Source organism: Aspergillus viridinutans (genome assembly GCF_018404265.1).
Source record: "Aspergillus viridinutans IFM 47045 DNA, scaffold_1, whole genome shotgun sequence".
Lineage (NCBI taxonomy): Eukaryota > Fungi > Ascomycota > Eurotiomycetes > Eurotiales > Aspergillaceae > Aspergillus > Aspergillus viridinutans.
Window position 1 is genome coordinate 3203164 of NW_025091217.1, and position 12562 is coordinate 3215725.

Here is a 12562-nt window from a genome sequence, read left to right on the forward strand (position 1 = left end):
CAATTAAGTCGAGCTGAAGGATGTATCTCTGTCAGATTCAAGCTGGTATCTAGGGCCGTGTGTTCTTCTCTGAGAATTCTGAGGCAACATCGCGACTTTCAAAGCATGCTGCATATGTTCTATGCCGTCAAATCAATATCTTTTCACTTCACTACCGGCGAAAGCCGCAAATGCCCGATTATGATCGTCCGAGTTGTGACGAAGTAATTTTCAAGGAAAATGTCTCGCAGGGTGAATGATACAGTACAGCCACAGGCTGGATATGACAGAGAAGAGCGTTGTGATACAGTGCTCATTGAGGTACAATAATTTACCATGTATCATAGTCTAACGAACCCATGGCATACTTTGCGAAAGGCTTGCGCCAGAATTTGTGCATCGACGTTAGGTCGCGAAGGATCGAAATCTGGGAAATTGCGACTAATTCCTGGGGAGTGTCTTGCGAGGAATGGGAATGGGAGAAGACAAGTAGCAGCTACAGATACCTTTGGTTGAGCCGACGTCCAGGAGCCGCAACTTGGACGCTGTATGGTATGTGTACTTGAGTTCTGGTTTCCTGTAGATGCAGCGGCAACTAGAAATTTCTCACCCTGCCAAATTGACTAGTGATTCACTAGGAAATTGATTAGCTTCCGTGAAAGTGGTCGATGAAGTTTTACATTTTAGACACTGGTAAAATTATGACAAGATATTTGGGGCTCCGGGGTTGAGATCGTACTAATCCGAACAATTAGAAGAAACCATGTTGGCCAGATGCTGGACCTCGCTAAAAGTTTGCTTCGTTAATAACGCAACCTACTTTTAGCTCAAAGAAAAGATCAAAACTTTATGGAGGCGGAACGAACTAACTCTCGTTACGTCATTGTTATTCTTTTTGGCGGAGATAATGTCGTAGGGTCACCTGACCCCTACGGTTAGTCAGCCCACAGCTTAGCGAGCTGCCCCTATTCCGCGCACAGTTCGGCTTCCTAGCTAGGGAATCCAACCATCTCAACCATCTCCGTGCTACGGCTACGTCAGATAATATTAATCGGGTGAGCTATGCAGCGGAATGCCGTTTTAACCATTTCATACGCCAGAATTAGGAACTGAGACGACGCCATGAATCACGAAATGTCTACATTATCTTTTTCAGCAAATAGGTAGGAAAGTGAGCTTTTCGGGTATGCTCATATGGACTTCATACTCATACGGCCCACTTCCGGCCTCCGCTTATCGTACTTTAGGTCTAGGCAATCTCCGGAATGCGAATCGAAGGGAGAAATTCTAGCAGTTGGGTGGGGGGAAGACAGCATTAGATTCCCCAGCTTATGGATACCGTTATTCTGATTTTTTATTTGTTGGATTTATGGTGGGTAGATCCCCTAGTTAATTTTTGGCTCACAATTCTGTACCATCGACTGTTCAGTCCTGAATCCAAGGCAACGAAAAGCAAAGACTAGAACCAGTCGACCATTACTGAGCTATTTCACAGCTAGTTCTGGCTGATATCCACCATCTGTAAACAACTTGAATCCACCGTCAAGATTCACGGCCCGATAGCCAGACTGCACTAGGATTCGGTAGGCCAAGTAGCCATGATAGCCTACCCTAGAGTAGACCAGTACCGGCCGATCCTTTTCGATTTCACCAAGTCTTGGCCTCAGCGAGTCGATCGGAATATTTCGAGCAAGTAGTAGATGGCCTTGTGCAAAGTGCTCTGCGGACCGCACATCAATAATCTGCCATTCGTGTAGATGGCCTTGTAGGCTTTGAGGATGGACTATATGAAGGTCCCCCCGTAGCAGGTTACTTCCGACGGAGCCCGCTAGATTGACTGGATCCTTCATGGAACCATACTGTGGCATATAAGAAAGTTCGAGATGCTCCAAGTCGAATACAGTCATCCCCGCCTGCATGGCGGTGGCGAGCACATCGATGCGGCCGTCCACACCAGAATGTCCAACAACCTGGGCACCCAGCAAGACGCCACTCGCTCGTTCAAAGGCCACTCTCAACGTCAGCTGCTGGGATGATGGAAAGTACCCAGCATGGTCCGGCTGGTGAATGGTCACATATTGAGGGTCGTATCCAATCTGCTTGAGCTCGGAGACTGAGAGCCCGGTGATCGCCCCTGTCAAGTGGAAGACGTGGTATACATGGGTTCCACAGGTTCCCGGATACGCCGTAGCATGTTTGCAGATATGATCCGCTGCGAGACGGCCCTGTCGGTTCGAGGTTCCGCTCATGGATGACACCTGAGACTTATGGGAGATACTGTTCATAACCTCTGCCACACTGCCAACTGCATATATGTCAAGATCGCTTGTCTGCATGAATGCATTAACCACAATCCCTTTCCTGACATAAAGGCCTGCGTTCTTAGCATGCCGGACTCGTGGTTTGGGTTCCATGGCCAAGACTACCAGGTCCGCGGAGAGGCTAGAGCCATCGCTTAATTCCACGCAGCACAGGTCGGCCTTTGTCTCTGCGATTGTTTGACATTGCAGCCCCAGATAAATCCCAACACCTTTCTTCAGGAGCTCTTTCTGGATCATATTGGCAAAATCCGGATCAAATTCTGGACAGAGGCGGTCACCAGCCTCGATCACGCTGACACGGAGGCCGAAACTATACAGACTCTCCACGGCTCTGAGACCCGCGAAGGCGCCCCCTAGGATTACTACCTCACGACAGTCATTTTTCACCACAAACGACCGGATGGTCTGCAGATCAGCGAGGGTCTGCAACGGGAACACATTGTCTTTTTTTATATCTGCAATAGGACAAAGAGCGGGCTCGGCGCCTTGCGCAAGGATCATTTTATCGTACGGCAAGTCATAGATTGTATCAGTCTTCCGACATCTCACAGTAATAGAATGACGCTCCCTTGAGATGCTGACAAGCTCAGTACAGACGCGCACGTCCAGGTTGAATCGAGCACTGAGCCCTGCGGGAGTTTGGACTGCGATCAGCGTATCCCTTTCAATGACACCGCCCAGGGTGAAGGGGACAAAAGAGTTTGTGTAACTAATATAGGAGGCTCGTTCGATAACAATGATCGATGCGTTCTCATTCAGACGCCGTGCACGAACCGCTGCTGACATTCCCCCCCGGGCGCCACCAATGATGACCAGCCTCAACTTTTCACCTTCGGTCGACATCCCACTGTCTCTAAGTTCCTTCACGACCAGACGAGGAGAGCTCGAATCGGCAGACATTTATTACTGTGTGCGCTATTCCCGGCACAAGTTTGGAAAACGCATCATCCTGTTGCTCAAAATTTTGTCGAGATCCTGCTGCGGATTAAGTGCCTCGCGATATTAACTGGCGATCAGAACGATCGAGAAGCGGAGCTTGGCATGACGTCGTCGGACCCTCCGGTCCATGGATCATGACAATAAAAGTCAATGACGCTTGGAAAGATGTTGAGAGACACCGGAGCCGAGGGCCGTTTAGCCTCTTAGATAAATGGAACTTGGCCGCTCTAACCCAGTTTTCTTTCAGAAGGAAAGGCCTGCGTGTCGTTGAATACCTATACCTGTGCTTTGTATGCTACAACATACCGATGCTCATTTTGGAAAGCACAGAACGGTCAATCCACTGGAATCAGGCTGGCTATGGAATGCTAGCATGGCATTTGTTGCTGGTATCCAAACATTCTGTTGCATATACTATGAACATGTTGTGCTTTATTGGGCCTGAATACTCTGCTTTGTAGTAACAGGAAGCTATAGAATAAGGAAAAAGGCCCAACTAACACCCTTTCCTCAGCAGCCTGGTCTTGCATCCGATCAGTCTCGAAGTCAAATTTTCAAACCTCTAAGCTAATATGCGCATTCTGGCTATTATCAACCTGCCCTCACGGCCGGTGCAGTAGCTGAGCCTTGCGATACCGGGGGTAACTACTGCGGCTGGTACTTGGCTAATAACATTTGGCCTCTGGAGGTAATGGTGCTTCATGACACATAATGTTTCTATTAGACGTTGTTTGGGGGCTGGCCCGTCCCCAGGTATCAACCTGGGATCATACCCAATACCGACTAACCTTGTTTCAGCAAGATCTAGGTAAGGTGTCACGAAGAGAGAGGGAGTAGGGCATTTTAACATTTGATGCAAAATAGGAGGACCTTGGAATGTTCCAGGGCACCCTATGTAATGTGACCAAATTAGACCAAGAAGCGAAGTCGTAAGCCTACGATGAGTATTTCAGAGATTTCCAAAGTGTAAAATGCCTCTTTTCCAGTCATCTAGAAGAATCAGTAAAGAATTATGGAATCTTTGCCCTTATTCCCCACGTTCAGCTTCCTAATTTCAAACGTGAAAAAACTGACTCGTCCTCAACACCAGCTAAGCAAGGATCGAGATGACATCTCCGTGAAATGCACTCTCAATCTTCTTAAAGATGGACAGTATACTGCCTTCTCCTAGCAGTTGAGTTCCATACAAAGCCCAACAGCCCTGCATCAAGGAAATACCGGATGTATCGTTGTTATTTGTCGACATTCACAGACATTCCGATCTTAGAGATGCCTCTCGAGTCGGACAGTCTCTGGATACAGCATTTCAGTACAATTTGCCAATATCCCTTTTTATGGTATCATATCGACCATTAAGTATCCTATCCCTCGAGGGCTTGGGAGCCAAAATTAGCGACCCTTTGCAACCTTAAGTCTCGAGCCATATGATGAAGTGCGTTTCTTCTTGGAGACGCCAGACTACAGGGGCCGTGGATATCAACATCTACAGGAGGCTCCTCAATCCTATGTGGTTCTTGAAGGCACCTGCAACGACCATTAGCACAGTACATCGTAAATGACAAATAGTATGTCCTGTGCTCATTCCCTACCTAGCCATCCTAACTTACCAGCATCTAGCACAGTTGCTGGCATCATTACACCTACCTTATGTGACCATGCCAACGCTTGGGGCAATGATTTGATTAATTTCCACATTAGACGTGGCAAGTGCGTATGCTGCAACGTCCGGCAGGCAGTAGGACCTTGAGCATATTGTGATTAGAAGTTGAATTCCAGGAAAGTAAAAAGGGGTCTGTGTAAAATATATGCTTCTCAGGTGCATGTTTACTGATCAATTTGTGTGCCGTACGACCTGATTTATCGAAGAGTTCTTTACACACTTGACTACAAAGATCGCGGAAAATCCATCCAAACCTAGAACCGTTGTTTAAAAGAGAATTCAGGTACAGGTTATACTATATACTATACTGAAGAAGCATGAATCAAAAGAGAGTAGCAATACCTGACGACATTGCTATTACTCTCATACGTTGATTTTTTTCCCCCAGATTGGCCGCTAGCGTAAAGTGTACTATGCTTGGTGGATTGATGGCCCGTCTTTGTTTCCATGAAGCAGATTAAGATAGAAACATTGTCAATATGTAAGCCTGACATCTATCGTCCACGATAAATCATGATATTACAGATTCCGTTGTCATTAATCCCCAGGTACAAGGACTGAAATAGCTGAAATATGTTAAGGCCAAGAGAAGCTCGGTGAACCTTCTCTCCTGAAGATGTGACTTCCGTTCCATCATACGCCAGTCTGTGTTCAGTGCAGGTACACAAACTTGAGGCCTTCAAACAGTATCGAAAACGTCGACTACCTCATCTGAACAAATGGTTCTATGGCACACGGGACAGGTGTTGTGAAAGCGCAGGAACCATTTTTCAAGGCACCAACAGTGGAAGACATGTCGACATTCTAGGCAACGCACTGACTGGGTTTTCAGAACTTCTTCAAGGCAGATAGCACTGCAACACCCGCAGTATCAGCATGCATCACAACAACCGACATATCGGATGCGTATACCGACCAGGCGATGGGACCATTCTGAGAGAGCAACGGGCTTTCCTCGTTGCACCATAAAGCCTGCCAGTTCTGTAGGGACCTCACTGGAGCAGCTTCATCAAGATGCTCGAGCCTCTGTTCTTGAGTCGCTGTAAACATATATGGATAGTCAATGCTTCTCTGTATCAGGTGCGGATATTGCTTGATGCGGTCCCACAACCTCAACGTGACCCTTCTCATTGTCCAATGTCTTGTCAGCGTAATATCCCTAGCTGCTGCTCAACCATGTACTGCGCCATGGTGGGTCAACATAGTCTAGAAGAACTCGAGCACTTACAAAATTGCAATAACTATATAGAAGATAATGCAACAAAGGATAACTAATCTCGCTGCTGCCGTATCTTCCCCCGCTTCACCTCTATTTGTCGGCTGGGTGTCGTTCATCATTTGCCAGCGAGGAATAAAAGTTGAAAGTCTGATAAAATCATGATCGATTTGCTGTCACTGCCCCACTCGATAAATGATATATAATCTGCAGTATCCTTACATCCAACTTGAAGGGAGAAAATGCATCTCTGGCAAGCATGGGTGCTCCAGGAAGACACAAGCACTGTTTCATGGCTCCCGGCCGAAACGTCAGCAGACCTGGTTCACGGAATCGCCCGTGAGAAAACTTAAAAGCAGGTGTCAGCCCACCAGCAATCTAGACCGCCACTGCAGTCAGCACATCCAACGCGTTAAATACTACATATTAGAAGCAAATGTGACATCATAGTATTTACAGTGATTGGTAGTTAACAACTAATATAAGGGTGTGTAGGTCCGAGCGACACCTGGTCTACAATATTGAAAACTCGGCATCTCCGTAGTTTCTAGTCGATTCATCAAGGATGGCTCAGACGTCAAACGTCCAGAGGCGAGACCCAAGCAATGTTCAGGCATGGCTTGTTGGAAGTGGGATGGCCTGCCTGGCGGCTGCTGTTCATCTAATTCGCGAGGGCAATGTTCCAGGTAAAAACATCCACATACTTGATTTACATCTGGGGTTCGGTGGCGAAATGGGAACCTCTGGAGACGCGCAAAACGGATATTTCGTTCCCTTCGAGTGTCATCCCTATTTTCATGGCGACTGTATGAAGAATCTGTTGTCTATTATACCTAGCCCTGACGAACCCGGCAAATCCATGATGGACGACATCTATTTTTTTGAAAAGACTGAGCGGCAACCACCGCAGGACTTTGCGATGACGCGGGCAATAAAGCTGGGAAAGTCTGGACCCGAAGTCGTTCACACCAGGGGCATCAAGGTGGGATTAAAGCATCGATTGGAGTTGATGAAGCTCATCTTGGAGAGCGAGACGAGCTTAGGCGCGAAAAGCATCAATCAGATCTTTGAGCAGTCCTTCTTTGAAACCGAGTTCTGGATGCTATGGTCGACAGCGTATGCCCGTTAATGGCACCCTCAATATGACCCACTAACTCTTCATCAGGTTTGCTTTCCAGCCTTGGCACAGTGCTGTCGAGTTCCGAAGGCATCTTCGCAAATACCTAGAGGATATCCAGTATATTAATGACGTTAAGACAGCCTATCGGACTAAGTACAACCTATTCGACTCTGTCACCCTTCCTATCACGGACTTTCTGAAAGGAGAGGGTGTTGATTTCCGCTTTAATATTGAAGTTACTGATCTACTGCTCTATCCTGAGAGTGACCCTACCACAGTTTCTGAAATTAAGCTGATCAAAGGTGGAGATGAATGCCTGATTACATTGGACCCAGAAGACATTTGCCTTGTCGACCCAGGTTACTCTCGTTCGGGGGCAGACTTTGGCAGTGATAATGCTTCTCCTCCGTATCTTACCTCTAACTGGCAAGATTTGATGATGAAGGAGTGGAAGTTGTGGCAGAAATTATCTGACAAGTCTCCTAAATTTGGAAACCCAACCAACTTCTTGTCACGCGCTCTTGAATCAGGCGTGGAAACATTTACTACGACACTCTGGGGCCCACAGTTTATGAATCTGTACGAGAAGCTCACCCATGATCGGCCTGGAACGGGTGCCATGCTCTCATTGACAGACAGCAAGTGGTCAATTACGCTGAGTATCCCACATCAGCCAATATTCCCAGCGCAACCCCAGAATGTTCATGTTATATGTGGATACGCTCTGAGCCCTTCCAATGAAGGGAATTTTGTGGAGAAACCAATGTTCGCATGCTCTGGCAAGGAGATCTTCACTGAGGTTCTTTCCCATCTCGGGTTTCCCGTTCAATCCGTCCTCGCAACTGCGACAACCATTCCCTGTGGGTTGCCTCTGGGCACTGCACCGTTTTTGACCCGTGGGAATAAAGATCGCCCACACGTGATCCCACCTTATACGACCAACATTGCGTGCGTCGGCCAGTTTGCAGAGCTTCCAGAAGATACCACCCTGAGTGTGGAATACAGCGTGCGAAGCGCTCAGACGGCCGTCTATAGGTTGATGGGCCTGCGAAAGGAGCCAGCCAAGGCTAAGAAAAATATTCTCTTGGAACTGTTGGATTTATTGATATAAAGCATGGTTGCCATGTTATTCTCTTTTCCACATTTTTGTACTGGGTTGGATATTGAACGCCAATAATCTATTTTCCTCTTCTCTCGCTCGCTCTTTTGGTCGTTTTGGTCCTCTATTTCTCCCTCCTTTGTCCTTGAATATTCGAGCAACTTAAATCAAGGTGGTGTCTCAATGTAGGTGAATGTATACTTTTTGCCGAGAAGGGGATATGACTGCTCCTACCATCCTATCATACCAGTGGCCCCGAGACCCCTTCTGGCACACTACACCTGATTGCAAAACTGCTGCAAATGTTTATAATCTTGGACACTTTCAGGTATATGAAACACGCTAAGCCGCTTTTAATGAAATTCTCCGGAAGACCTTGCTACATGTTTCCGTAATATTTAGTATAGGTCGGCCCATGACGCAAAGTATTTTACATAACCTGTATTCCGCCATACAACAGTATCAAGCCACGTGGATATATCTCTATGAACCTGCCAAGGATCCTCCCGGAAGATCACATCGATCATCCTACGGCAAAAAAGATGGGGCCCCAACTTAGCTCCACCGACCCTGGAGTTCATCCGTGATATGATTTTAAGCAATGAACTTAGCCGCTCTCAGATTGCCAACGCGGCTGGCTGCCATCCAAGCTCATCACTAGGCATGTCACAAACATGAATCTATTCAGAGATGTGAAGGCACCCCTAAATAAGGATGGACAACCCTGGAGACTTACACTAATGTAGTCAGAGCCCCCTGTGACCATCTCCTAGAGCAGCCGCATCTATACCTTAATAAGATGGCGATTTTCCTCTGGGATGAGTTTCAGGTAGAAGTAAACATATACAGCATCAGTCGTGCTCTCAAGCATGATGGTTGGTCAAAAAAGGCTGCCAACTATAGAGCAAGAAAGCGGAATGAGGATCTATGTGACGCGTACTTTCACTTCATATCAGACTTTTGTGATACCACCTTGTTTATGTGGACGAATTTGGGTATGACAAGATGGTAGGATTCAGAAGAACAGGCTGGTCTCCTCTTGGTATCACACCCACTTTTGATTGCAGCAGGAGAATTTTGTAGCGACGTGCTGGCTCTTAGTGTTGATGACACTCCACCTCATATACAACTAGACCCTAAAGGGTGCCATATACCCCACATCCCATGAATGGATGCCCGAAACGTGACGGACGGAAGTGTATTTGCCAGATGTGAAATAACAGCTCAATGCTGATCACCTCTGTTATTGTCTCAGGTTTAATTAGTATATTTACTACGAATTACTGAATTGTCACAACTGATCATATTTAGCTTTGTTACAATTACTTTATGAATATAGTCCTAAGCCCAAGTGAGTTCTGGCACCTGAAAGACAAGGTTGAAAAGGTTAGACATCGTAGGGTATTTGAAAACCAACAGGGTTTGATTAGATGAATTCCCTCTTGTAGCCCTGGTAATATAACATGGATCAGAACCTGACCTCCATCAGCAATCCGAGTATACATGTCGATTGGAGAGTTGTTGTGGAGGAGCTCTTGACTGGGCCAACATAATAAAGGAAGGCAAGCAGCCTAGACTAGGTAGACATTTCTGTCGGCTATATAGGAGACGATACCTGCCCCGATCCCCTTAAAAGGGTGTAGATTTATGGGGGTCGCCTCACGTGATATCTACACCGACATTACTGAAAGAAAGGGGGGGGGGCGCTTCCCTCCTACAACTGCCTCACGAGAGTCAGTTGCTTGCCTCTGTAGCTATTTGGTCATTGCTCATGCAGTCAAGATTCAATTTTGTCACTCCCGCCTTCCCTCTGTATATAGAACCACACGCAATACAGACACATTGCCTCCCTATTAGGAAGCGCGGATGGGCCCTGTCTGACGCTATGGTCTAAAACCGCAGCGACAGGTGACCCGTTATGGCCAAACTACTGTCTCTTTGTCCTCTTGACTGCGTGAGGTCAGCAATAAAGCGGGGATAAAAGAGGCGCTAACTCAACTACAAACAGAATGCTTTCTGAGAGAGACGCACGGATAGACGCCGAAGTGACCTCTGCGCAGCCGACTGCCTAGCGAGATGTGTATAGGAAATTGGGCTCTCCCGCGTTGTGCAGAAACAAAGATCCTAATGGGAAGAAGCATTATCCGCTTGACTCATATCATCTGAAAACGTATGCCTAAAATGTGGCACAAGCTATCGACAATGACATGGATTTCAATGTCTGATTCACTAAAACTAGCAGCTAATAAATGCTGCACTAAGTACACTTCAGCTAAAGAGTAAGAATTGGCGGACAGCCAATAGTCTCCTCCCTGTGCAGGAGATCTTGGAGAACTACTTCTCTTGTGTAAAGGCTTTGGACCAGTCCTGCTTCCTGAAGTAATTTGCTATACTGTCTAACTGCGGGCGCGAATCCAACTAAGACGGTTAGCAATTGAAAAGCATGACATCAGTCATAAACTCATGTCTTTAGTATGGATGATTGTAGGGTCATCTCGGCCCTCGTATCCGAACTCGTTGCAATAAGCCCAATTGTCATCTAATTCACGACTGAGCTCAGGGGGGAGGGGAATGTTCGGCTGTCCTTTTTCTAATATAATACATTCTGCTTTGATCCTGGTGGCCTGCGCAAATGCCTTTGAGAGTTTGCGTAAAGAGCTCCACTCCCTATAGGCTATGACGTTCTTCCCAGCTGCTTCTTGCACGAGGGCCTTCACAATTGGTCCAGTGTCTTCTTCCGGGGCGATGAAAGGTAGTTTAAGGTCTGGGTCTAGATGCCCCACAAAATGGGCTACACCGTTCGCTGTCTAGAGAGAGTTGTCACTTATTAGACGGTCCAAGGCAATTGAGTGAAGAACTTACCATCTGGGGCTGGAAGATCAGATTTGATAGGAAATTGCTCAGGAAAAACCCCGCCTGGAAGATGCTTGTCTTCTTCCAAAGCTTGGGGTAGGTTTCTCTTCCATATGCCTCTGCCTTGGCCTTTGAGTTGAAATGATAGACATGCGTGTACTTTCCCCTAGACCACTTCATCGCGTCAGAAAGAGACGAAAACACGAAGTGTTCCAGTGTAGGCACCTTTGCGGCAGCATTGATAACACCCTTTAGTTGCTTAGTCTCATGGTTAGCAGCCCAGACATTGAGCGGCTGGCCCTTCACCTTGGCTGCGTTGGCAGGATCACCAAATAAGCCCCAGAAGTCACTGACAGCGAAAATGGCGTTCGCGTTCTCAAAGGCTGAGGGGAGCGTAGAAGGCGAGTCCAAGTCTGCCTGGACAACCTCCGCGCCGCGGGCAGCCAGGGCTTGGGCTTTTGCGCTGGCAGGGTTCTGTCAAGTATCGCTCTCTCCTTCAGCGCCTTAGTCGTCCGGCACATCTTCGGTTCTGCAAGTTTTTGGCTTACCAAGGATTACTCAGGATTATTAATGACCCAGTTAATATCAGTCTTTTCAAAGCACCTCATAAGATCACGCTATAAGCAGTTATTTACAGAAATAATAACCAAGGTTATCATCCAGCTTGACACACTAATTACAGTTTATTTTCTAATAGAGCATACGTTCAGCCTTCTGCTTAACCTACTGCAAGTCTAAACAGGGGGCTGAATATAGGTCTCATTCCATATCTTTAGCTAAGAGCTAGTTATAAGGAGTCACCCTCCACTAAATTATATACAGTATATATAACAGAAGTTTGTCATCTGTTACTCTGCCATCGGATTCGACATGGTTGAGGAAGTGCAGTCAACCAGATTAGAATTAAGGCAGTGGTGTAGAATGTTCATTAAGAGAGGAATAGCTATATTTAGAGGGCAAATATTCGCGGCCAAAGTCACTATAGGTGGGGGCATACAACGAAGACCCTTCCCAAGTACCAGCTTAGGAAGTAGTATAGTTATTAAGAGGGGTAGATGTCACCTCCTTAAGGCACAGGATACCACCAAGGAGCCTGATATTAGAAATATCATATATTAGCTTTCCAATGGATTTATCTTAGCTTGGGGCAAACTCATGCTGACAAGCTAAGAAGAATAATAAGCAGAGTCATTTGTGTTGCACTACTTTGCTCCTGCATAGCCTGCAGTAAGCACGTTAATTCCAGGTCATGACAGGAACAGGAAGGTGACTGTTAACAGGTTGCCAGATCCGCCAGGCACTCGGCTGGTGGTTTGGCTGGTTTACATGGAATCTTCCAGACTTTCCAGTCACCCATGCATCGCCCGTACATGGC

At 46.8% G+C, this 12562-nt stretch overlaps 3 protein-coding genes across 3 annotated transcripts; 1 reads left to right on the forward strand and 2 right to left on the reverse strand.

Moving 5' to 3' along the window:
* Positions 1 to 1463: 1463 nt before the first annotated feature.
* On the reverse strand, positions 1464 to 3200 carry Aspvir_000997 (putative pyridine nucleotide-disulfide oxidoreductase; the record flags this gene model as incomplete). The annotated part of the gene is made up of 1 exon (XM_043266127.1): positions 1464 to 3200. One exon carries the CDS (start codon positions 3198 to 3200, stop codon positions 1464 to 1466), a length of 1737 nt encoding a protein of 578 aa, XP_043122062.1.
* Positions 3201 to 6680: 3480 nt separating this feature from the next.
* On the forward strand, positions 6681 to 8346 carry Aspvir_000998 (oleate hydratase; the record flags this gene model as incomplete). The annotated part of the gene is made up of 2 exons (XM_043266128.1): positions 6681 to 7231; positions 7281 to 8346. The coding sequence occupies 2 exons, from the start codon at positions 6681 to 6683 to the stop codon at positions 8344 to 8346; spliced, it is 1617 nt and encodes a 538-aa protein (XP_043122063.1).
* A 2441-nt stretch (positions 8347 to 10787) lies between these two features.
* Positions 10788 to 12059, reverse strand: Aspvir_000999 (uncharacterized protein; the record flags this gene model as incomplete). Its single annotated transcript, XM_043266129.1, has 3 exons — positions 10788 to 11141; positions 11197 to 11650; positions 12040 to 12059. 3 exons carry the CDS (start codon positions 12057 to 12059, stop codon positions 10788 to 10790), a joined length of 828 nt encoding a protein of 275 aa, XP_043122064.1.
* Between the last annotated feature and the right edge of the window lie 503 nt (positions 12060 to 12562).